This window comes from Neolamprologus multifasciatus, chromosome 9 (genome assembly GCF_963576455.1).
Source record: "Neolamprologus multifasciatus chromosome 9, fNeoMul1.2, whole genome shotgun sequence".
Classification (NCBI taxonomy): domain Eukaryota; kingdom Metazoa; phylum Chordata; class Actinopteri; order Cichliformes; family Cichlidae; genus Neolamprologus; species Neolamprologus multifasciatus.
Window position 1 is genome coordinate 15,335,842 of NC_140447.1, and position 22,711 is coordinate 15,358,552.

A 22,711-nucleotide genomic window follows, 5' to 3' on the forward strand; every position below is an offset into this window, starting at 1 on the left:
TAAGACAGTCAATCCCAGCTTTTACCCCCACCAGGTCACCACTCCAGTCCCTCGCTCTCTTCTTTTTCAAGTCCTTTTTTCTGTCGTAACCCTTTTCGTCCCTGGCACCTCCCTCCAGACACTCAAAAGCAAAGAGAAACGGCTGCCAAAGTAAACAGGCTGCATGCATACAAACACACGCACACACACACCTTGCACGTTTACGCTCACATGACCCTTACTAGCCGACAAACAGAACTTCATGCTTATGTAGCCGCAGACACGTGTTCTCCACGTCTGTGTGCTTAATGTTATGGTAAGGAAATATCAATGTTCATTAAGGCTGCTTAATGATTATTTTCATTACTGGTTAGTGCAGCTCAATGAAGCAATAGGTCAATCAAGTGAAAATATATCTGCCACTATTTTAATAATGAATCAACTGTCAATATTCCAAAAATAGTCTGTTTCCAAATATAGGGGGGAAAATATACAATACTTGTTTGCTGGTTTAATATCTGAATATTTCACCTTTTGCACAAAGAAATTTTACTGACGCTAAAGAAAAGCTAATCAATAAAGAAAAACCACTGGCCTATTAATTCATACTATGTTTATATTTAAGTTTCACTGAAAATTAAAGTGGAGAACATTTACAATACTCACATCTGAAATTGTGTAAACGTCAGAAATGACTTCATATTGAATTATACATTTAATTTAATTACAAATTAAACACATTTCCAATTGGAAACATTTAATTTTACACAACAGCACAGCACACACGCGCGCGCACACACACACTCACTCACACACACACACACACACACACACACACACACACCTGAAACAACTTACAAAATTAAATATGGTATAAAATCTTTTCCTTTCTTAATTACAAAAAGAAAACAATTGTTGTTGGTTTTTTTGGGGTTTTTTAGAGTTTGCAATCAAAATGTTCATTTTCATGAATTATATATAAGGTTTGCTGAACACACTGAACCTGCCTGTCCATAGTTTCTAAAAAATAAACCAAAAAAACGCTGCACTCACTTCTAAAAACGTGCTGATGTTAATAACTTGAGATGCATAATTTGCACCCATTAAAAATAGGTGCTTATAAAGTGAGGTAAACAGATTTAGGTCTCTGGATCACATACACACATGGAGACACGCATGAACGAATGCGCGCACACACACGCGGCCCCCTGTCAGTCAGCCTGATTAGTGAGCTGACCTGCAGGTCAGCCTGGATCTGGCTCTGATGACTGCTGACCGGCAGCAGGAACTGCTTCCTCCTCTCCACTCTTTATTCGCCTCTTTTCTCTTGCTTCTCGTCTCTTTGACCAACCAGATGTCTTGCATCAGGAAGCGGCTACTCTTGATTACTAAAGTCTCTCGCAACTCCCTCATCAGCTCCTCTGCGCTGAACAGACAACACAAACGAACTTTCTCTCTACCGCTGGAGCTCCTGCCGGCTCCTGGAGGAGCATTTCCTCAAAAAGAGGAAATTTTTTTTCTTTCATACTGATTAAAGTTTATCAGAAAAAAAGAGAAAATAGAGGAAAACCTATGCCATTTAACCAGAACTGAGTGGGAGGGGCTTAAGAATATCACTGACCCTTGACCTTTTTTGCGGGATCAAGGGGGCATTGACCTATCAATTATCTCCGTGTCCTTGTCGCTCTCTCTCTCATGCACACATTTTATTTTTTCACATGCGCACAAACAAACACGCACTGCTGCATGAAGTGTTGCTGCTGTACCTGCCGGTGAGGCTTCGGACTGTGCGATGAGCGCCGCCATGGTTGAGTTGGGGTTCAGCCTGTTGCCAAACATGTGGGGGGGGGCCAGGTTGAAGACAGAGCCTGGGAGAGCGCTCACCTGTGGACGGAGACAAACAAATGAGACACATGAGACACAAGAAGCCACATTTTCTCTCTGATTTGACTCTTATATAATAATATAATGGCTAAACCAGCACTTTTCAGATAACCGCATGATTGTTCTTTTCCACTGAACCATCTGAGAAGTCAAGCTTGGAAAAAGGCAGGCAACTTCAAAAAAATAAAAGTGCCAACTGACGGCATGAAAGGCAAAATTTAAGCTGGCAAGACCGATTCCCTCTTGATCATAATCTCACGAATTTTGCAAGAATCCAGCTGTAAACTTTTAGAGTGAGAAAGAAAGTTTCCCACATTACAATCATGTGGTGATTCAGGTTTTAACGGTCTGAGTGTCCCAAGAAACGCGTTTTAAAATGTTGAATAATAAATGAATAAACCTGGGACACATCAGATTGAATTTATTAAAACAAAAATGGCTAAAAATAGTCTTTAATTTTTTGGCTCATGATGATGATTTTTGGCTTTTATGATAAAAATACACTATTGGTGGTGTACACACACTTTTCATTTTTGTAAACAATTACAATATTTTTAAAATGTAACGTATAAAATGTCATAGGATAGCAAGAAACAGCTGTTCTGGCCTCAAATAGACTTGAAATATACAAAGAAATTATAAATAAAATAATGATAAAAATTTACACTGGTGTACATACACACACACACACACCACACAATTTCAAATATGGAAACCTGCATATTTTTGCTGGTGTTACTATATAAATTACCAGAATTATTATCATTTTATTTGTATTTTTTGTTCTTTAAGCATTATACATAAAAATAAACAAAAACCAGCCAGTGTTTCTTTATTATCAACTGGAACAGTTATAGCAACAGGTTAAGAGTGCATGTGTCTGCAATGCATCTCTTAATGTGGACTGACGGAAATCTACCATCACTTATAAAAAATAAATACATTAAAAAATTAAAACATACACACCCACAAGTATATTATAAATCCACAGCTCATTATTCTGTTAGGCGCGCACACACACACACACACACACACACAGGGCTCAGAGTGCCTCGGCACCCCGACAATACGCTGACATGCTGACAAAGTGTTTCTGATGCATAGAGTTTAATCCAATTAAGGCATTTCCCAAATAAGGACTGTGGAGTGAAGGGTGGGGTCGACAGAGAGTGAGGACAGCGAGGGTGGAGCATGAGCAGGAGAATCAGGTCCATCTAGAAGGACAAAATGGCTGACCATTTTGATTGCATAAAAACTAGTGTTTTGAGGAGTAAATGAGGGGGAAAACGGAGCATTTAAAATCCATCGTTGGAAACAAGGTTGGAGTTTCTCGTCCAGCTTACATGTGGAAAAATTGTGAAGGCCAGACATCGTTACTTAACTAAAACAGCTTAAACTGACAGTTTGCGTAAGTTTGCTTTACTACACTTTCTCCGCTTTGTTTCCAATCAGAAAACTCTGAGCAAAATTGTTTGATTTTGAGCTGAAATAAATACGTCATAAAGACCAGTTACATGAAGGCTAAAAACACAAATCCAGGCTTTAGAGAGTCGGTAAAAATCCTGTGTGTTTATGTATTCTGTCCCACTGCTTTAGGGGTGATTATGATATATTTGTTTAAATTTCTGGAGAGGTTCAGAGGAATAAAACAAAAAAGCCTGAAAGCCATGATCTCATATCAGAAATTTATGCACACAGCAGGTGTAAATACAGAAAATCTGGAAAACATCCTGCAAATTCCAATTCCTATTAAAGGTTAATTTCCAAAAATGGAACCTGTTCCCTCTGACCATTTCATCCTCCTCTGAAATGACTTCAGATTTCTTTCTACACCCACCCCCTCCTCCTCCTCCTCTTCCTCCTCTCAGTGCCATAATCCTGCCCCCTTTCCCATCAACATTCATTTTTCATTTACATTCATTTTTCATTAAAGTCTCTCTCGCACTCCCTTTCTCTGTCCTGGGCTGATAGCCAATAACAGTAGGCCAAGAGTCTGCTAGCGCACTGAAAATAGCAAATGGTCTCTGTCATTCACCCAGTCATACACACACACACACACACACACACACACACCAACACACACAGAGAGAGGAAAGCCTGTTGTTGGCATCCTTCTATAGTTGTGTAATTACTCCCAATTCGATTTAAAGTGTGCGTGTGTGTGTGAATGTGTGCGCTCACTTGTCTGCTGCCCAAAGGCCTGCATCACACTTTACAAACTAACACACATGTTTAAAACAATTTGAAAAGAACTGTGGGAGGAAAAAAGAAACTGTCTCTATTAAGTCGCCCTCATGCTTCCTTTCTGCAGCCCTCTTCTCATTTCTCTCTCTCGCTCTCACAGACACACAAACTCGCACACAGCCGCAACCCAAGCTCCTCTATACATGCAGAAAACAGGCGTGATATCCTGTGCTTCCCTGGGCCTCCCGTCCTCTAGAATATGTGCTGAACAGAGAAGGAGCAGGGTGAGATGAAGGCCGAGCCAGCGAATCCAAAGCGCGAGCGCTAACCCCCCTAAACACACAGTCGCTGCAACCCCTCCCCTCCCACCATCTATCTTTCCATCCCTACTGTGGTGCTTGTCAGATGTCATTACATCACAGGACACTGGAGGAGGGGGGGAAGAGAAATGGACGGGGACGGAGAGAAGGAAGGTCGAGGGTGAGAGAAAGTGTGTGCGTGTGTGTGTGTGTGTGTGTGTGTGTGTGTGAGAGAGAAAGAAAGCGAAAGAGAGGTGGTAAGTGGACACGGGAGAAAGATGGGGCTGGGTGGACAGAGACAGAATGCAGACTTTGGGGACGTTTTGAAAGGACGGACACTGGGGTCAGTGATTGAAGAAGAGCTGCACCCTTCTAGGAGATAGGTGCTTTGAAAGGGGCCAAGTTGATCACGTTGGATGCAACAACCTTAAAACTGCATATCAGGGTTATATGAGCCAGCAGTGCACAGTGAAAATGAAGAAAAGCCTAAATATTAAGAAAGGTCTTGGATAATTCATTCAAAGTGCTTAACTGCTGCTTTTATATATGAGGTTTAAATGGAAATACATTTAAAAATTTACCATTTTTATTTCCATTCCATTATTCCCCCCACAAAAAAGGAAAAATCCTTAAATGTTTCACAATAGGACTGATTTCCTTTAATTACGCAGCCTTGATTTCTCTCCACTTTCTCACATAATGTATTGTGAATGAATGCTTTCCCAGCTTGGCCCAGAAGCCCCCCCACCCCCGTCACCATTCTCCCCATTGAGTGACATGATAAAAATCATAAACGTGCCGGCATATTATAACAACACAGAGCCTTGGTGGGTTTGTCTAGCATTTCATTATAGAGGAACTTGAATGTGTACTCGCTTTCAAAAAGAAAAGGGGAAAAAAAAGATGATTTATCAATGTTCCCTCTGTGTCACAAAAACAGATTTCTATCAGTTTCATTAATAAAAATAACTCGAGTATTTTCTCACAGACCTCGCTCGCTAGACTTAGGAAAAACTAATTAGGCTGTAGTTGAAATGTTAAGAAGACTTATTTTTGTGCTCTGAATGAGCCACAGCGACCCTCTACAGGTGCAACCTCACCATTGGCTACAGAATAACTGAGCTGAGAAAACACAATGCGCACAAGGTCGGGAAACACACATTTCACACACAATTAACGTGCGGAGGATTAACAATAGTGCTGAGAGATTTGGTGCGGACGACGTTTAATTAGTGTGCTTTGGTTTATTTGTATTCCCACAGTTTATCTGCACTTCAGCTCAAAGATGCCAAAGATGTGGATGAATGGGCAGATGTAGAGGGTGCTGAATAGACTGTGTGTGCGTGTGTGTGTGTGTTTGTGTGTGAGAGAGACAGAGTGTGCGTCATGGTGGGTTTGATGAGCGTGTATTTCCATATACGTGAGTGTAGAAAGGTTGTAGTGCAGACTCACGTGTGTTGATGCCGTGCTGTTTAGCGGCGCTGTGGCAGTGAATGGAGAGGGAGGGGCTAGAGAAGGTGTGGGCTGCTGTTGCTGTGACAACTCTGAGTTGGCTCCGCCCATTGTGACGGCTCCCGTCCCCGATGAGGACCCATCGGCAACAGAGAAAACACCTGGGGAGAAATAAGCTGTTTATTAAGATGATTAAACAAAGAGTTTAGCAAAAGTAGAGGAGATCTACATTTCTGTGCCCTGCTGCCGTGTATGATGATTCGCTGTCACATCGCCATGGGTTACATGAATTGTATTAAGTACTTGTACTAGGAACATGTGAGCTTTTAGCGTCTAGTCTAAAAGTCTGAATAACAGACTGCTTTAAAATTTTACACCAGCCTTGATTTTTGGTACATACAATTTCTTTTGGTTTACACACTGTATGCAGACCATGCAGTTATTTTATACAAGTCAATTTTGACTTAGAAAGCATCATTAGATTTTTAACAGTCGATTTTTCTCAGAATAATTACTCATTGTTTTACCACCATTATCTTGTTTTCATAATTGTCACGCACTTGCACAGTAAGTGTAAATATATTTTTTGTTACCCGTCTTAAATCAACTTCATTTGACCCTTTTTAATAAAAAAAACAACAACAACAAAAAGAAAAAAAAATACAGGGCGAATGAATGGGGGAAAAAAATCACCAGAGAAACAGAAATAAGGAAATTAAAGTTTCAACAAACTGCAGATCTGTTAGAAATTTAATGTGTCATTAATAAATTCAACAAATGTAATGAACAGTTCAGTATGCAGGCTTGTGTGCAGTAAGACAGTTTAGTGTCTTTATAGTCATAAAAAAAAACCTCAACTGCAATAATTACAGAAACACACACACACACACACCACAAATTACTTAAAATCAAATATTTAAGGACTGAGATGAGGGATAAGAGACAAAACAAAGTTCTTCCCTTTTGTGCTCTTTGTCTTGCAAACAAAACACACCAATTTTACCCATATGCATATTAAAAATAACAATTATATATTATAGTTAAAATATAAACTGCTGTAATTCACCCACGCATACATATTCCTGTATTTTAACACATCCACAAAAAACACTGCGCTCTCTTATCTTCCTGCTCGCTCTCTTTCCTCCCCTCACACACCCTTGTGCTCGTCCACTAACTAGGGATAAACCCTGCCCCTGCCCCCCTTTGACCCCATCAGAGGAGGGGGGGAGAGAGAGGGGCCCCTCAGGCCCACAAAAGCCTGAATGGCTCAGGGCAGCACGCATTCACTGGGGGAACAAGAGATCTTTGTGCCAGGAGGGGAGGGGTGGAGGGAGGGAGGGAGAGGGAGAGAGATAGCACACTACATGGGCCTACATACTATTTATAACACTTTGTAATATGCACCAGAAAAATTGATACCCAAAGCAGGGCTGCTGAGACTCAGGGGGCATGAGCTCCTGCAAGATTTTTTAGCAGCTGGATTAGAGGCCAAACCAACAATTCATCAGAGTTTAGCTAATGCCATTGATGAAATGGGTTACACACAAAGGGATGGTGCAAAAACAGTGCAGGAAACAGGAGGAGGGGGGGAAAGGTTCATTTTAATTCAAATTTCCATTATAATATAATAATACAGAGGGTAATTTAAATGTCCCAAAATTGAATGTCATTTATATGTCACAGTGCGTGTATGCAATATTTGATCCTCACTTTTTAAAAAAGGGTTTAATTTATTTTCCTGAATTAGATCACCAAACTAAACCCAAGTTTTTTCCCCAAACTCATAAAATTTTAATGTAAATTGTCCCGCAAATTTAACAAGTACACTAAATTCATGTACACTGAATTACTCGTGCACACCAATTATATTTTCAACATCTACAATTATTATAATTCCTAAACTCTTTCTTTTTGCTCCAAATTTATTGATTCACAGGAATTAGCCAAAAAGTAGATTACAAGATCGACCAGAGGTTTAACACTTCTCGGGCTGTGCTGACAATTAAATAAATAAATAAATGAATAAATAAATAATCTGAAAAAGGTGTATTAGGGCCATTCAAAACAAAGCTGCTGTTCATCACGAGGACTTGCTAACCGTAACCTGTATTTTTGCTCCCTTTAAGATTTAATTACTGCTTTTCGTGCCAAGATTATTTCAAAAGAAGACAAAGAACAAAAAAAATATTTATATATTTATATTTCTTTACACACAAACAAACCTGAGCTTGTAAAACTTATAACCTATTTGTATGATCAATACTGTTAAGCCCCTGAAGCACAACAGCCTCCATCGCCCAGCTTTCTTGTTCCTTTTCCCTTCCTGCTCACTATGCCTGTAAGCTTGAAAAACATCCACCTTGATTAGTTTGAACTGATATTATCTCACGAGGAAATCTGTGTTGTCTATATGCAGAACATAAAAAAAGATGACATTAAATTAAACAAAGTGCATGCCATCACATTCTGTTATTTAACGTCTGATTCAGTGTCTTTTCTCCTGGAGCCTTGCAGCTTGTTTTCCCAAAGACTGCAGACAGTTACTTCATCAGAGTTTAAACGTGGAGATGTTTATGTAAAGACAAACGTCTCAGCAACAGAAAGCCTTTTGTTTTTCTGACAATTTTCTACCACCAAAGATAAACAGACGTGTATTTAGAGCCAAATCGAGGACAGCAACTGTAACACACACAACGAGTGTGTGCATCAGAAAACGTTGGTTTGTGGTAGACTGATAAAGGCGTGTCGGTTTCAGAGTCAACAACGGCAAACTAAATTTAACAGTTTCCACAATAAGTATAAGAAGAGGCATATTCAGGTCTCTAAACTACTATTTTTTTTTAAACACTAGAAACTCATTTGCTACAGTTTAATAGTAAAAACCTGTAAATATTCTGATTTACATTAAAAATATATATATATTATTTTTAAATGTGTTGTTTGGTAGATGTTGCCTTCATACCAACTGTACTTTCTCTATGCTGCCCAACATAATCTAATATGTTTTGAGTGTGTGTGTGTGTGTGTGTGTGTGTGTGTGTGTGTGTGTGTGTATTGTATTTTTTCTTTAATGTGAGCCATTTAGCAGTCCTTTTTTATAATAAATTCTCTGTTTCTTGTGATGTGGCACAATATAACCCCAAAAAATACTAATTACAAACCAATCTCCATTTACTCCCTTTACTGATTTTTTACACTTATTTATTTATATCTATATATATATATTCTATTTTCTCTGCCTTAAAATACTGACATTTGTGAATCTTTAAATGATTTATTCTGATGTTACTTTATTTATTACACACCTGCAAACTTTAATAACAGACATGCTCATATTTTAACATTAAGCTTAATTTGTTATTTAAATTAAATCCTGCTCACAGAGTATTTCCTTGCTTTCACAACCTCTCACATGTGCTCTGCAGAGGTGACACCAAGCTGCTGATAATTGAGGAAATTCATTTAAAAAAAGTGTTAGGGGTAAAAATAATCTCATAAATTAGCTAATAAATATAAGAATAAATGATATCTTTTGTTTTCTTGTCTGCTTTTCCTTCTCTTTAAATACATACATTCCCACCAGTGTGAATAAATTTTGCTTCACCCTGCGTCTTTCCTCCCCCACACACCAAAACTATTGCGAGCTTGTCCGTCCCATCGGTGACCCCGCTGCCATCAAACATTAACCCAGCCAAAATCTCACCCCCTGCTTCTCCCCACCCAACACCACATATTTATCAGGCTAACTATCTATCCATCAGCACGGTGGAGTCAGCAGACAGGACAGAGGAGGGGGAGATAAACACCAAGATCCTCCCCATTACTGCCCTGCATTAACCCCTGGCTAAATATTTACAGTAGGAAGAAGAACACATGATTTAATTTCTCACAGTCGCATACGTATGATGCACAGTCATACATAACCACCACTGTTTGCCCTATCTTCTCTCGCCAGCTGAAGTCCGAAATGCCCCCACTGCTGAAGGAAAAAGAACCAGAAAGTAAAATGGATGTGGAATCACAAACAAGCTCAACCACCCCTGCTGCAAAAAATTAAATTCAGAAAGCAAACAAAACCAGTCCTCTGACTCACCCGCTCATGACCAAAACAACTAGAATATAAAGTAAACCCACCTTTGAATGCAGAACAGAAGATGAGCATTTGTGAAGACTGTAGTTTTAACTTAAGCTTTGAATGGTTACGATTTTGGTTTGATTCAGGCAGAGAGCTGCAAGAATACAACATTCCCATTAAAAGTACGACTCCTACACACACAATGCAAATCAAGACCGCCAACCATCCAATGCCTAGCAACACATTTCTGATCAGAATCTCATCCTTTTTCACATTTTATAAATTGCTCTGTTGCAAACAACATAATTACTCCTGAATCTTCGCTTTCTGTGAACGCTGCAGTCCAATCCCATCTGGTGCTGAGCTGCAATGTCCAATACTCATCACAGCTACAAGTTTTAAAGCTACAGGTCAAGAACAGATGTAGGGCTAATCAATCACTCAAAAAAAATCACTTCTAGTGGGGGGAAAAAGGACAATTTAGAAAAGTTTAAATCAAAAATAACCTAAATATGAGATAAAGAGTCACAGAAGTCAGCCTAGTGATCAGCAACGGATTTGAGCTTAATCAGTGGATTCATCCGTAGCATGAATTTAAATAACCATGTCCACTTTCTTTGCGTGCACGTGTATGGGTGTCAGCACTCTAAGAGCTCCAGCTGCACACAGCATCAACAGGTGAGTGTTGGTTCTGTATGCAGAAGGCAGGTAGGTGCGAGCAGCTGAGAGCAGGAGGGAGAAACAAAAGGGTGATGATTCTGGAAGAAAAGGGAGATGTGGGATGTGCGGGCTGTGCTGAGCCATTTCCATCAGGGAAACTCCAAAGCATAAAGACAGTTGCCAAGCAACTGAACACACAATGAGAAAGTAAAAAAAACAACAACAACAACAAAAAAGCATACAGACCACTTCCACGTGTGTGCAGGAACACACAGACCCACACTCTTACACACAAACATGGAGGTTTCATCGGCTCTGGCCATTTCTGATTTTCAATATTTAAAATATGCTGCCCAGGTGTGTTACATTCATACACCTTTGCAACATTCAGCAGCTGGAAAACCTGCTGCAACAATGCCTCACACAAACGACTTTCCTTTTGATCATTGTAATGAAACTGGAGAGCACAATGGGGTCTTACAAGTGACAACTACCCCATAGATCTTGAATGAAACCAGCACGGTTCCTCATTTCAGTTGCCAAAATTGATTTCATTATTTGCTCAGCTACAGCGAAACTATAAAGTTAATTCTGTCATGAGAACTGACAGACGGGCTTCAAGTCTCCGAAACTCTAAAAGCGGTTGTGAAACGTTGCTGTGCGTCACATTTCTCAGTCGTCCTTACCTGACCCAGTGGTTGTAGAGCTGCTGTTGCTTTGCAGACTCCCATTCCTGAGGAGTGACGGCGACTTTTGAATCCCACCGCTCACGCCCATGACCCCCAGCCCCCTCTCTCCACCTCCTGATCCTCCTCCTACCCCAACTCCTAATCCACTGCTGGAAACTAAGCATGGGCGACCTGAGAGCGTTGAGGACGAAGAGGAGGAAGGCGAGGCGGTGGAGGAGGAGGTGGTGTTGGCGGTGGAGGTGGTGGGGAGAGTTAGGGAGGGTGCGGGCTCAGAAGGCTTCACGTCTGTGGTAAAGCAAGGTCCAAATCTGTTTCGCCAGTTGCCCTTCTTTTTCTTCTTTACCCCATCTTCCCCTCCTCCCGCGGCTGCTCCGCTGATCCCCAGTCCTGAGCTCGAGGGCTGAGGCCGTTTGTAGCCAGTGGACCCAACGAGGCTTGTCGTCTCACTCGCTGTGTGACTGTGGGAATTCTCATACAGCTTTCCACCCACTGCAATGATGAGAAAGAACAGTGTTTCCCATTGGTTAATGTGATTGTTACATGTTTTTAATAGTTGTAATAAATGATATTGTTTTTTTTTTAAAAGAAAAAGAAGTGTGGCACCTGCTGAAGCTGTGGTTGCAGACATAAGAGAACCAAAGAGAGTTGTAGTTCCCTCTGAAGCTCCACCCTCTGAGCCTGGCTTCACAAGGCAGCTGCTGAAAGACGGTGGGGAGGAGAAGGTACTTCCACCACCGGGACGCAATGATGAATCTGTGAAACTTAGGAAGTCTGAGGAGGAAGGGGCAGAGGGGGTCTTGCTGGCACTGGTCAACAGGAGGCCTGGGTGGATGAAAGACGGGTGGGACAGGAATGAACAAAGAGAGGAGAGGCATGACACATCAGAGCTGTACAAGTTTCCAGAACACACTCCTTTCGATCATCTTGAGAGCGACAAGATAACAAAAATAGACATTTTATCAGTTCAAATGCTCTCTATCTGCTCTACAGTCAGTCCTTCCTCGTCAAGCAGCCCTCCCTTGCATCAGTTTCTTGAAAGCGCACACAATGCACAATTTCTCTGCTAGACAAAAACACACAACTGACAAGGGCTTCAAGGCTGTAACAGCGCAAAACACAGGAGCACACAGGAGTGAACAGTGACTCCTTTCACGTCATGACCTCCCCACATTTTCCGTTGGCCTGTGTTTGTGTGCGCGGGCGCTGTTCTCAGACGGGGCCCCAGATTACAGAGCCGAGACAAAACAGTCTTATCACGGCAAGAGACAAAAGTCTGGTGCCCGACTGATATCCAGTCAATGACACAGCACAAGCGGACCCGTAAAACCAGAGAATCAAAAGTTCATTCAGGTTTTAAATAACGCTTTGCAATTTTAATGCATTTGCAGTTTTTCTTGTGGGTGGGCAGGGTAAAAATACCAGACGAGCCATCGTTACATCCTCACTTTTCTAACTGCCATGTGTGTGTGGGAGGAGAGAAATATTGAGATCCATTTGCAACTATCAATTCACCTTGATGGAAAGGCCCAGTTGAAGCTGAGGCAGATGTAGAGGAAGTTGCCATGGTGACCACAGCAGAGGGGAGGGGTTTCCCTGAGGAGGTGAGAGACTTGCGGCCGCCCCTCGGTCCCACTGTGTGACCTCCACCGCTGTTCTTCTTGTTCTTCACCTCAGTTGCAGCCTTGACGCTTTCTGCAGCCAAAGCGTCCTTGGAACTGCTGCCAGAGTGAGCAGACGACACTTCCTGAAAGTTGGCGTTGGTAAAACGTGCTGCGCTGTCATCTAATCGCTTCTGCGAAGACGCTTGCAGAGAGGAGACACCTCCCCCTGAATTGCCACTGTTATAGGTCTGTAAGAAGGTTAAAAAAATAAATAAATGAATAGGGAGGGAGGGAGGGAGGGAGAGAGAATGATGGGAAAAAAGGATATTGGGAGAAAAAGGGAGGACAAGAAAATCAAAACAGCGGAACAGGAAGGGAAATTATCAAAAACACGGCCAAATGAAAAAGATGAGTGAAAAATACATCAAGGTCACAGGATGTTTTAGGGATATAAGAGTTTAACAAAGATAAATCAAGGTAAGCCACTCTGACTCTAATATTTAATCACATGTTACTAATCACCAAAACAAAGGAGGGGTGCTCTCACCTTCTCTGGGACCATGATGTTCGGAAGGATGAGGGAGGGGGACATGTCCATGGAGGTTTTCTTGTGTTTCGGTTTGTGCCGGTCTCGCTCCTTATGTTTCTGATTGAAATTGGAGGGGAGGGAAGAGAAAACAGATGAGTGAAGGTTTTCAGCACATGAATGGAGGAAAGAAATAAGGACAAAGCCAGAAAAAAGAACCTTAGTTCTTTGGATATTTGAAACACTAAGAAAAGACTAAAAATGGCAAGAAGAAAAAAAAAATTATTATGGGGACATTTCAGACCATTTTTTAAAAGTGCTTGGCGGAAAAGCTAATGTATGAGATGGGATGTAAGCACCTAAGTGGAGGAGACCGAGTCGGCGTGCATGTGTGTTCAGTGAAGAGAGGCAGAGAAAGAAGCCGCAGTGCATTTCAAAGACTCAATCTGAGATGAAAGCCTGGCGATCCACAAAAAACAAAGAGAGTGATGGAAGAGAGATAAAAGGGGACCAGGAGGCAACAACAATTTAGCATGCTGCGGTAAAGAGCTGAGCATTGCGCTCATGCTGATGCGTGCAAGGTCTTGTCGCTTCACCCAATCATATCCTTTTTCTTGGGCCATCACAGCTCAATTTACACCCTCACAAACCTGCGCACACACCGCCACCCCTCTCTCGCACCCTTGAGGTGGTGGCTGGGTGCCAGTGCATTTACACCTCACATGCACGCCCCGCACCCTGACACTTTTCTGTACGTGCGTACTAGCAGACGTACCCTCACGTGCGTGCACTCGCGCACACACACATACACACACACACTCTTGGAGGTATATGGTGAAAATACGCAGCGATCCTGAGACGACGTGGGACTCGACATGCTCGGGATGTTCGATGTCACAACAACACCGAAACACCATAATCGGCCCCTCCCCCTTCTCTTCCCCACCCGCGGCTTCGCTGAGGACTGATTGCGAGATGGATTGTGACAGTTTAGCCAGACTTCCTCTGCAAGTGGCAGTTAACAGACATCACCAGCCGAATCAGTAGATTGCAGCTCCAGTGCGACATCTCCGCATGCCAGCTTCCGTTAATGCTAACCGTTAATGAGGTTAGGACTTCTGCTGGTTTCTGTATTTCAGAGGATGTGTTGAAGCTTAAAACAGGTTCCAGTCCTGACTATTTTCATTAACTTCCTAACTTCTATTAGTTGGAGTAGTTAAAAACAGATTCGCCTACATTTTCAGTATCACATGTCACAGCTTTTTACCAAGGCTTTATATCTTCAGACATAAGATCACCTCTGAATTTTTCATTTGAGTTTTGTAACTTGAAATGCTCTTTTGAGAAAGACAGTTTTTTTTTAAACCGCTCTTTTGGCCAAACACTGTTTATGGGGTTTAGTAATATTTAATAATAATTAATAATTCCAGTCTCATTTCTATAATGGCCCCTCATTTGGGCTTATATTTACAGGAAACCAATTAACCACCATTTATTAATCAATAAGTCAGTTATATTTTATCACAACTGATGCTGGTTCATTGGCCATTTTTCCAGTTATCAACCAGCTGTTTGCAACAACCGTGAAGAAATGTGCTTTAGCTTTCACGCTGGCTATAAAGAGTGCAAAAACAAACAGAAATACAGGGTAGAGGTAGCAATTTAAAACAGACAACAAATGATCCACGCTGCTTCTGCCGCAACACAAAGATGTTACGATTATGGCAAGAGGGAGAGTGACGGAGAGAAAGAGGTAAATTCTTTGGGATTCCCTTTTTGTTTTTCATTAACATTCCAGAGGTAGGTGTTGATGGACAGAGCCTGAGCTGAGAGGGTCGGATAACACACACACACACACACACACACACACACACACACACACACACACACACACACACACAGAAGGCCCACAGCACTGGGCGTGGGAAACACAACAAATGCACAATGTTACCCTGACACACTCTTATCAATCAGGTCAATTGATTATACAGGCAGAGACAAAGCCTTTCAGCATGTTCTGTCCCCTCTTTCTCTAACGCTGACCGCTGGCAGCCTGATCATTTGACATGTCCGAGAGGGCTTTGAGACTGTGTGGGGTAAATATGAGTGGTGGCGGGTAATGATGAGTGCATCTATTTATCAACAAACCCCTGAACAATGAACAATTCAGCAGTGGGCAGAAATCCTCTCCGTCTATGTCGAATGCTAATCACGTGCCCTCTAAGAGAGAGATTCACTTTTAAAGACAAACACTTTTGCTTCTGTCTCTTCACAGTTTGCAGAAACCTCCATTCCCTTGTTCGCTACATCTATGTGTATTGAAATTCAGACTCTATTATTAATATTTATCAATTCAACTGACTTCATTTCACATACATTTTTCATTTCTTCAAATTACTTGTTTTCCAATCAAGAGTCTGTAATTATTCAACATTTAATCATGTTAAATTTGATTATCTACACTACAGTTTTAACTAAAAAGCTCACTACCCAATTCGTTTCAGTACAGCTACGTTAAAACAAACAGCCCTATGAGGCACACACATTTTGGCACTTTTCTTTGCTGTAACCTGCATAACAAGTATTATTGCCTTAATTAATTATTTAAAATGTAACATGTTATCGTTTTATTTAATATAGAAAATGCCGGTACCAATTATGGGAAGAGAAACTATTGTCTGTTAATAATTTGATGTAGTTTCATATTTTATGGCTTCACAATTCAACAAAACAGCCTCAGGAGGACATCGTCTTGGGGGGGAGGGTTGGGGGCAAACGGGCAGGGAACAGGGGGTGAGGAGAGGCGAGAGAAGACGGGCAGAAAAAGAGGAACAGGAAGTACAGGGGAAAATAATCCGGCCTGGCCTAGCAGGAATTCCCCTGTGCAGTTTCCTGCAGGATTTCTGACGAGCCATTGTGTGTGTATGGATGTGTGTGTTTCCTGCGGGCCTTTTCTATGCAGCCAGCATGGGGGATCTTGGCTGACTGCAGGGTCTAGCATGAGGTGGGTATACATCTGAGCCTCCAAACCACATAACAAAGGCATGTGAACGCACACACACTCACAAATCTGAGCATACTGATCTCTGACCCAGGAATGGGGATGGTGTGTTTATGTGCGCATGTGTGCAAGAGAGCAAGGAGGGGGATACTCTAATGCTAATAAGGCAGTATTAACAAAAGCCAGGGCAGTGAGACCGAGTAGTACGTGGCGAACACACGCACGCACGCACGCACGCACGCACACACACACACACACACACACACACACACACACACACAAAATGTGCCATATAATTCGAATTCTGATGCCACAAATTGCTACAAGTTAACACAATTAAAATATATTATCTTTTCCCCCCTCTGTATTAAAAACAACAACAAAATAAAACAAAACACATTAACAGGAGAAAAGTGAAAATTCAAAGCATCAAAAAGCGCTTGCAGCTCACAGTCACTAACATAATCTACCAAGCTAATTTTCTCTAACATGCATTCATTAATTCTCCTGTATGCATTCTTGAAACACTTACGGGGGTTTCAAGATTAAACACAATGACGTATATTTAAAATAAATTCTTTCCTTTTCTGCTTTTACCTTCAGAGAAAAATAACCTTTGGATTGGCACTTATATTTCCACAGCTCATTTACTCTTCTGTTGATACAGACTTTAAATATGAACCAGTTTAAGTTAATAGTTATAATTGGACACTGAAATCATTTTTCCGCATCTAAAAAGTCCAAAGTTCACAGTCTTTGATGCAGAAACTAAATGTGTGCGCTTCAGGCTCTCCCGGCAATGTAAAACTGCTTTAGGATATAAAATTATTCTGTTATTCTGGAACAATATCTGCTCTTCATGTGTGCAGTGGTGTTAGATAACCCTGATTAAAAACGTGAAACAATTCAACTGGCTGAAGCACCTCTAAACTCCTTTCATTCATGTCAGATAGTGATTCTGTGGTGAGCTGACAGGCTGAGATGGCCTTGCCTAAAGTATTTTCAGTCATGCACACATAAACACAACAGCTTTAAGTGTCTGAGTATGTTAAGCATTTGTTCTTGTTTGTTTTATCCAATGAGTCCTTCACCAACACCGACACCATCAAGCAGTAGGAGTCGTTGTTTTGATAAATCACTGTGGACTGCTAAACTCTCCCCGGTGATAAGCACAATCAAAGATGCAAGGATAAATCCACAGTTAAAGCATTATCACAACAGGACATGGATCTGGAGAGTTTAGAGGGAATGATAATAAAATCTATACAACTTTAAAAAGGGCAGATAAACTGTTTATTGAATATTTAAGTAAATTTTATTGTGCTATTAAACTGTAAATATTTAAATATCTTACTGACAGTTTTTTGTTTCAACTGCAGACAAACACGCCAAGTTCATTTCTTCAACAACAACAAACAAACAAAAAGTAGAATTGATGACTTGACACTGACTGAAAAATCCAGATTTCACACAGCCTGTGATTACATGTTCAACTAACAGCCGTGAGTTATTAAGTCACACTAATCTCACATTCATTAAAGTTGTTATCACTGGTAGGCACAGAGGAGCTCAGCCATCCCAGCTGCCTGATCTATGAAATACAATTTCATCACTCAATAGGACATCAGCTTCAACTAATTTGCTGATTTTAAAAGACATGCTTAGAGAAATAGTAGAAAACAGTGATGGGTTTTTAGATATTACAAAAAAAAAGAAAAATACATTTTACAGTCAAGCTCAGATGCTATCAAAAAAAAAAAAATCAAATCCATGAGTTTTTCTTCAGAGAAGCACTGATTAAAAATGAAGAAAAAATACCAAGTCCATTCCTTTCAAGGCCATCAGTCATCCATTTCAATGGAAAATGTAGCTAGGGTTTTAATCATTTTCATCATGTAGTAATACAAACATAATAGTACAACAGACTTAATTTTGAGCTCAAATTTGGTATGTTGGACTTTTTAGAGAAAAGGGGAGATAATGGGGTCAATTTGAAAAACACTACCTGCTCAGCTGTGTACTTAGCTGTATGTGTATTAGGCTCTTTGAAAATAAATAAATAAATAGATAGATATTAAAAAAAAAAAAAAAAACACAACAACAACAGTGTATAGGGGATAGCACCCCCATACCAGTGGTATTTAAAAAACAAACCAAAAAAAAACAACAAAAACCACTGTTTTTTCTTCCTTTTAGAAATATATTAAAGGGAAATCAAAACATTTTCTGATTTTATTACACCAACTTTTATGTAAAAAACAAACCTATAGGACAGCCAATCTGACAGATCAATATGCAACATGACTACACTGACCCTCCACAAAGCTTCGTTTCATTTGCCTTCTGCTTGTCCACAAATTGCTCTGCAAACTCATACGTGTTAAAATCACGTAATATGAGCGAGGCCTTTTTATTTTCTGGGACATCTGGATAGAAATAGATAAAAATAAATGAATAAAACTACATTTCAAGTTTGTCGTAAATGCAATTCTCCAACATTTATTTTAACTGCTGCTCAAAGTTTATACTGTGTATCTGCCTGTACCTCCACAGTGTGAGCATGTAACAATGAGCGCGTATGTTTCTGATGGAGTCACAATCGTGGGTGGGAGGCATAGAGAGGGTAAGATCTTAAGGCTGTCTTACCTTCTTGTCCGTGTCTGGGGGTCTATCCATACACTGAGTGGAAGAGTCACTTAAGCTTTGAGACCTACTACCCCGGCCCCTGCTCCTTCGCTAAAAGGTAAAGAGGAACTCCAAGTTACTGGATGAAGTCCACAGACAGAAGGCCAAAAGAAGGCCCCCAAAAAAACCCTTATATTGAAAAATAAAATAAATATAATCAACTGAAAAGGATAAATTAATTCTGACTGAACTCAGGGACAAGTCAAAATTTAAAAATCATTAAAAAACATTAATGAGCATTGCATATAAAATATAAAAATGGCAGTTATAGGAGCAAGCTTAGTGACAGAGGCAAAAAAAAGCAAAACAAAACCCCCAAAAAGGCCAATACGGCCAAAAAGAAATAAATTTCAAAAATTACATTTAAGGCCATTAATTTCATGGTAACATATAACAAAGTCAAGCAAGTGTAGGAAATTACTACTCCATAGCAGGAAAACAATTGGTTTTTCTTAGCGGGCAATAGTAAAAATCTTAACTATAAGTAAAGTTGTATTTATGTTGATTTCAAGCTTCTTTGCCTGAACTAGTATTAAAGTGACTTCCTGGTACATATTTGGAGTCTTGGCTATTAATCTCAGCCTCGGCCAGATTCCTGTCGCTGCCCTCAAATAACAGCCACACCACTCAAAGACAGATCTTTAACCAGGAACTGTGCTTCCTTAAGCCTTATATGATAAACTGACACTCAGAAGCAACTATTGAACCTTCTTTTCTTCTACAATACAAGGCTTTACCTTAAAGCAGAATTGAGAGCTCATCATTTTCTTCACCAAATTACTTCTCCAATAATCTTTTCTGACTAAAACCCGCGTTCAAGGCTAGTAACAAAGTTTTGCAGCGACCATCACCCGTGTGCCAGAAATGCCCTCAAATACAGAAAAAAATAAATTCACACAACCTGAAGTAAATGTCTCTTTAATCAAGACTAAAGCTGGATAATCCAAGTTTCCAATTAGATTTACATACTCAGCGATTCAACTGAAAATATGTAGCTAACATGGTGTAAATATCCATCAAGTGCCATTTTATGAAATTCATTCAGCTTTCTCCATCAATGTTTCTCTCTCATACATTTCTGTCATCCATACAGTGCCAGGTTAATGACATTATGCCCCACCATCCAAAGTAATTTATAAGCGATCAATGTAACAGCATGAGTCTTTCCATCGGCATTTGTTAACACTGCAAAATGTGTGTGCACGTGTGTTTGTGTTGACATCACAAAGCCTGCCTTCTTGTTCCATCCCACCATTGTTCCACAAATCATAATAGTTCATTCCTGTTTTTCACATTTGCTTTTCTCCCCCCATCTGATGCAGAGGTGTGCATGCAAAACTGGTGGCACCACGAGTAATGTCTGGATACACATCCACCGAGTATCCAGATGTTACATTTTTGTCTTCATATGCCCTGTCATAGCTCTTTTGTGTCACTAAATTCTGCTTGATGGTGACATGTAGCTGGCCAGTGTGTAGAGGCCTGCCTTCGTGTGATTTTCTGTGTAACAGGCCAATAATATCTATTGGGATTTTATTTTTCCATTTTTAATGCAGCTTTTTTCTTGGCATAGCCCAACCGACAGCCAATGAAGCTGCTGTTGAGTCTGTTTACAGAGTAAAATGTTTATTAGGCCAAACACACTAAAATATGTCAATTCTGATATAGTCAGGAACAAATGTTGCTATGCCAACCAAACCCAGACAGGTTAGACTACCTCTCCTAGATAAGCTACTGTTTTGGTTGTTCGGCTTTGACATGCAAGCTGCCGATTGTATGTAAAATTTGCATTGACATCACAACAACGAAGACTGTTGATACAGTGTTAATCAGTTTAGTGTCAACTCCAAGGACATGGTAACATTTAAAAAGCCAGCAATAGAGTTCAAAAGGCTCAGCGAGTTAAAAAATGTAAAAACATGTTTTTCCCCACTAGTACTACGTTTCACCAACCACTAAAAATAAAGCATCTGTCCTGAAAGGCCACAAGGGTAGCTCCTTACTAAAAGTAACACTGACAATTGCTTGTCTTGTGAAAATGGGGCTAGGCAGTCTTTGGTCATAATCAAGGCTGTAGTTAGTGTTGATGAAGCGCAGATGAACATGTTTACTGAGACTTTGGATGTCTACAACACTGAGTGAACTGCTTTCATGTGTTTTTATTATACCTGTCTCTTTTCCTATAGCTCATCTTTGACATATGCTCTCTGTGAAATAATGAAAGATAACAATTAAAATACTAAAACTAACACTGAAACTAACAAAAACTAAACTGAAATGAGAAGATGCCCTCTGGAAACAAACTGAAACTACACTGAATTGAAAACAAGAAGTCATATTACACAATTATTATAGCAATGACTATCCCTGTTTGACCCTTCAGTAAAATACAGGCTCAAAGGGCCCCAGCAACTGCAAAGCCAGTCCATTGTAGCCAGTGCTTCCTTTGGACAAACAGATGAGGAAGTGGAGGGTGCAATGGGAGAACGGATAACGCTAGATGGAGTGAGACAGATAGAGGGGAAGGAAAAGGTGAAAAAAGAAGAAAGCAGTGAGACTGAGGGATAAGTCTTTGAAAGATGCAGGAAGCTGGCTAAAGGGAGGGGGGCAACTTGAAAGTTTGGAGAGAAAAAAAAGAGGAGAAAGATGTGACAAAAAAAAGCATTAAGGAGAAGGACACAGTTATGAGAGGGGAGATGGGGATAGAAGAAAAATACCAAAGAAAAGATTATGTACAATTCACAAAAGTAGAGATAAAAGAACGGCATTTCTCACTGTGCTGAAAGTAAACCAGTGATAGTGTGATGTGTGTGTTATGTCTACATGCTTTCACCAATCGTAGTTAGTGGAACGGAAAACACATTCTCATCCACATTGTTAAGACAGACACACAATAGGCAAGTTATCTCTGGAAAATGACAAAAATCTGAGAGTACACTTACCAATTTGCTGTGATGGTATTTGCAATATCCACAGTATTTTACATTGTCTGCGTCTGATCCCTGTTCCTCACATAACAATCCTGCAAACTGGGCACTGTGGTGGAGAGTAATGGGGGGGGGGGGGGGGGGGGGGGGGGGAGAATAGAGATGTACCGATTCAGACAGTCAACAAAAAAAATTATGATTTGTACACGAGGAAGAGGAATATATGTTTGGACAAGATGAAGAAATATTTATTAAAATAATAGGAAAAAAAAAAGAGGAAAATAAAAGGTCTACTTCCTTTTTCTAAAACAGGGCTACTGTCATTTCTGTTACATAACCCAGAGATACTGAAACAACTTTCATCGTGATTGTGCCTCATTGCACAAACTTGTGTTTGAATAACGACTCAGATTGTAGCAGTGCATAATTACTTGGAGAAAACAATGCAGATTCAGTGCAGTACTCCACTAATAATTGTGAGTAACTAGAAACTTATCCAAATACACACAAGCTTGACATCCCAGAGCTACATTACCAGCAGCACAATATGAAATTAGCTCATTTTGAGATGTGGAATTCTGGAGTTTCTAAGCTCCTGCTGCATGTTTTGCAGGACGTAATCCAATTTATTAGCTAGTTAGCATCCCATTAAGGAACAGTATGGATGCAAAACCAAGCTGCTATCACTTCTTCAACTTCTTAACCCAACCTCATTTCCTGGACTTGTGACAGCAAAGACCCTGCTG

General features: G+C 40.4%; 1 protein-coding gene across 5 annotated transcripts in view; it reads right to left on the bottom strand.

The window, feature by feature from the left end:
- The window catches only part of mllt10 (MLLT10 histone lysine methyltransferase DOT1L cofactor), a 47,034-nt gene that overhangs the window by 10,192 nt on the left and 14,131 nt on the right, over positions 1 to 22,711 (bottom strand). For 3 of the 5 annotated variants that reach the window (XM_085172635.1, XM_085172632.1, XM_085172631.1), the window contains 8 exons: positions 21,981 to 22,074; positions 19,000 to 19,089; positions 13,374 to 13,472; positions 12,738 to 13,074; positions 11,829 to 12,047; positions 11,223 to 11,714; positions 5,799 to 5,959; positions 1,746 to 1,863 (listed from right to left, as the gene is read on the bottom strand). In XM_085172635.1, coding sequence (XP_085028761.1) covers positions 1,746 to 1,863; positions 5,799 to 5,959; positions 11,223 to 11,714; positions 11,829 to 12,047; positions 12,738 to 13,074; positions 13,374 to 13,472; positions 19,000 to 19,089; positions 21,981 to 22,074 — 1,610 coding nt within the window. The remainder of the gene's footprint in view (positions 1 to 1,745; positions 1,864 to 5,798; positions 5,960 to 11,222; positions 11,715 to 11,828; positions 12,048 to 12,737; positions 13,075 to 13,373; positions 13,473 to 18,999; positions 19,090 to 21,980; positions 22,075 to 22,711) is intronic. The other 2 variants (XM_085172636.1, XM_085172634.1) reach the window with 1 other exon arrangement.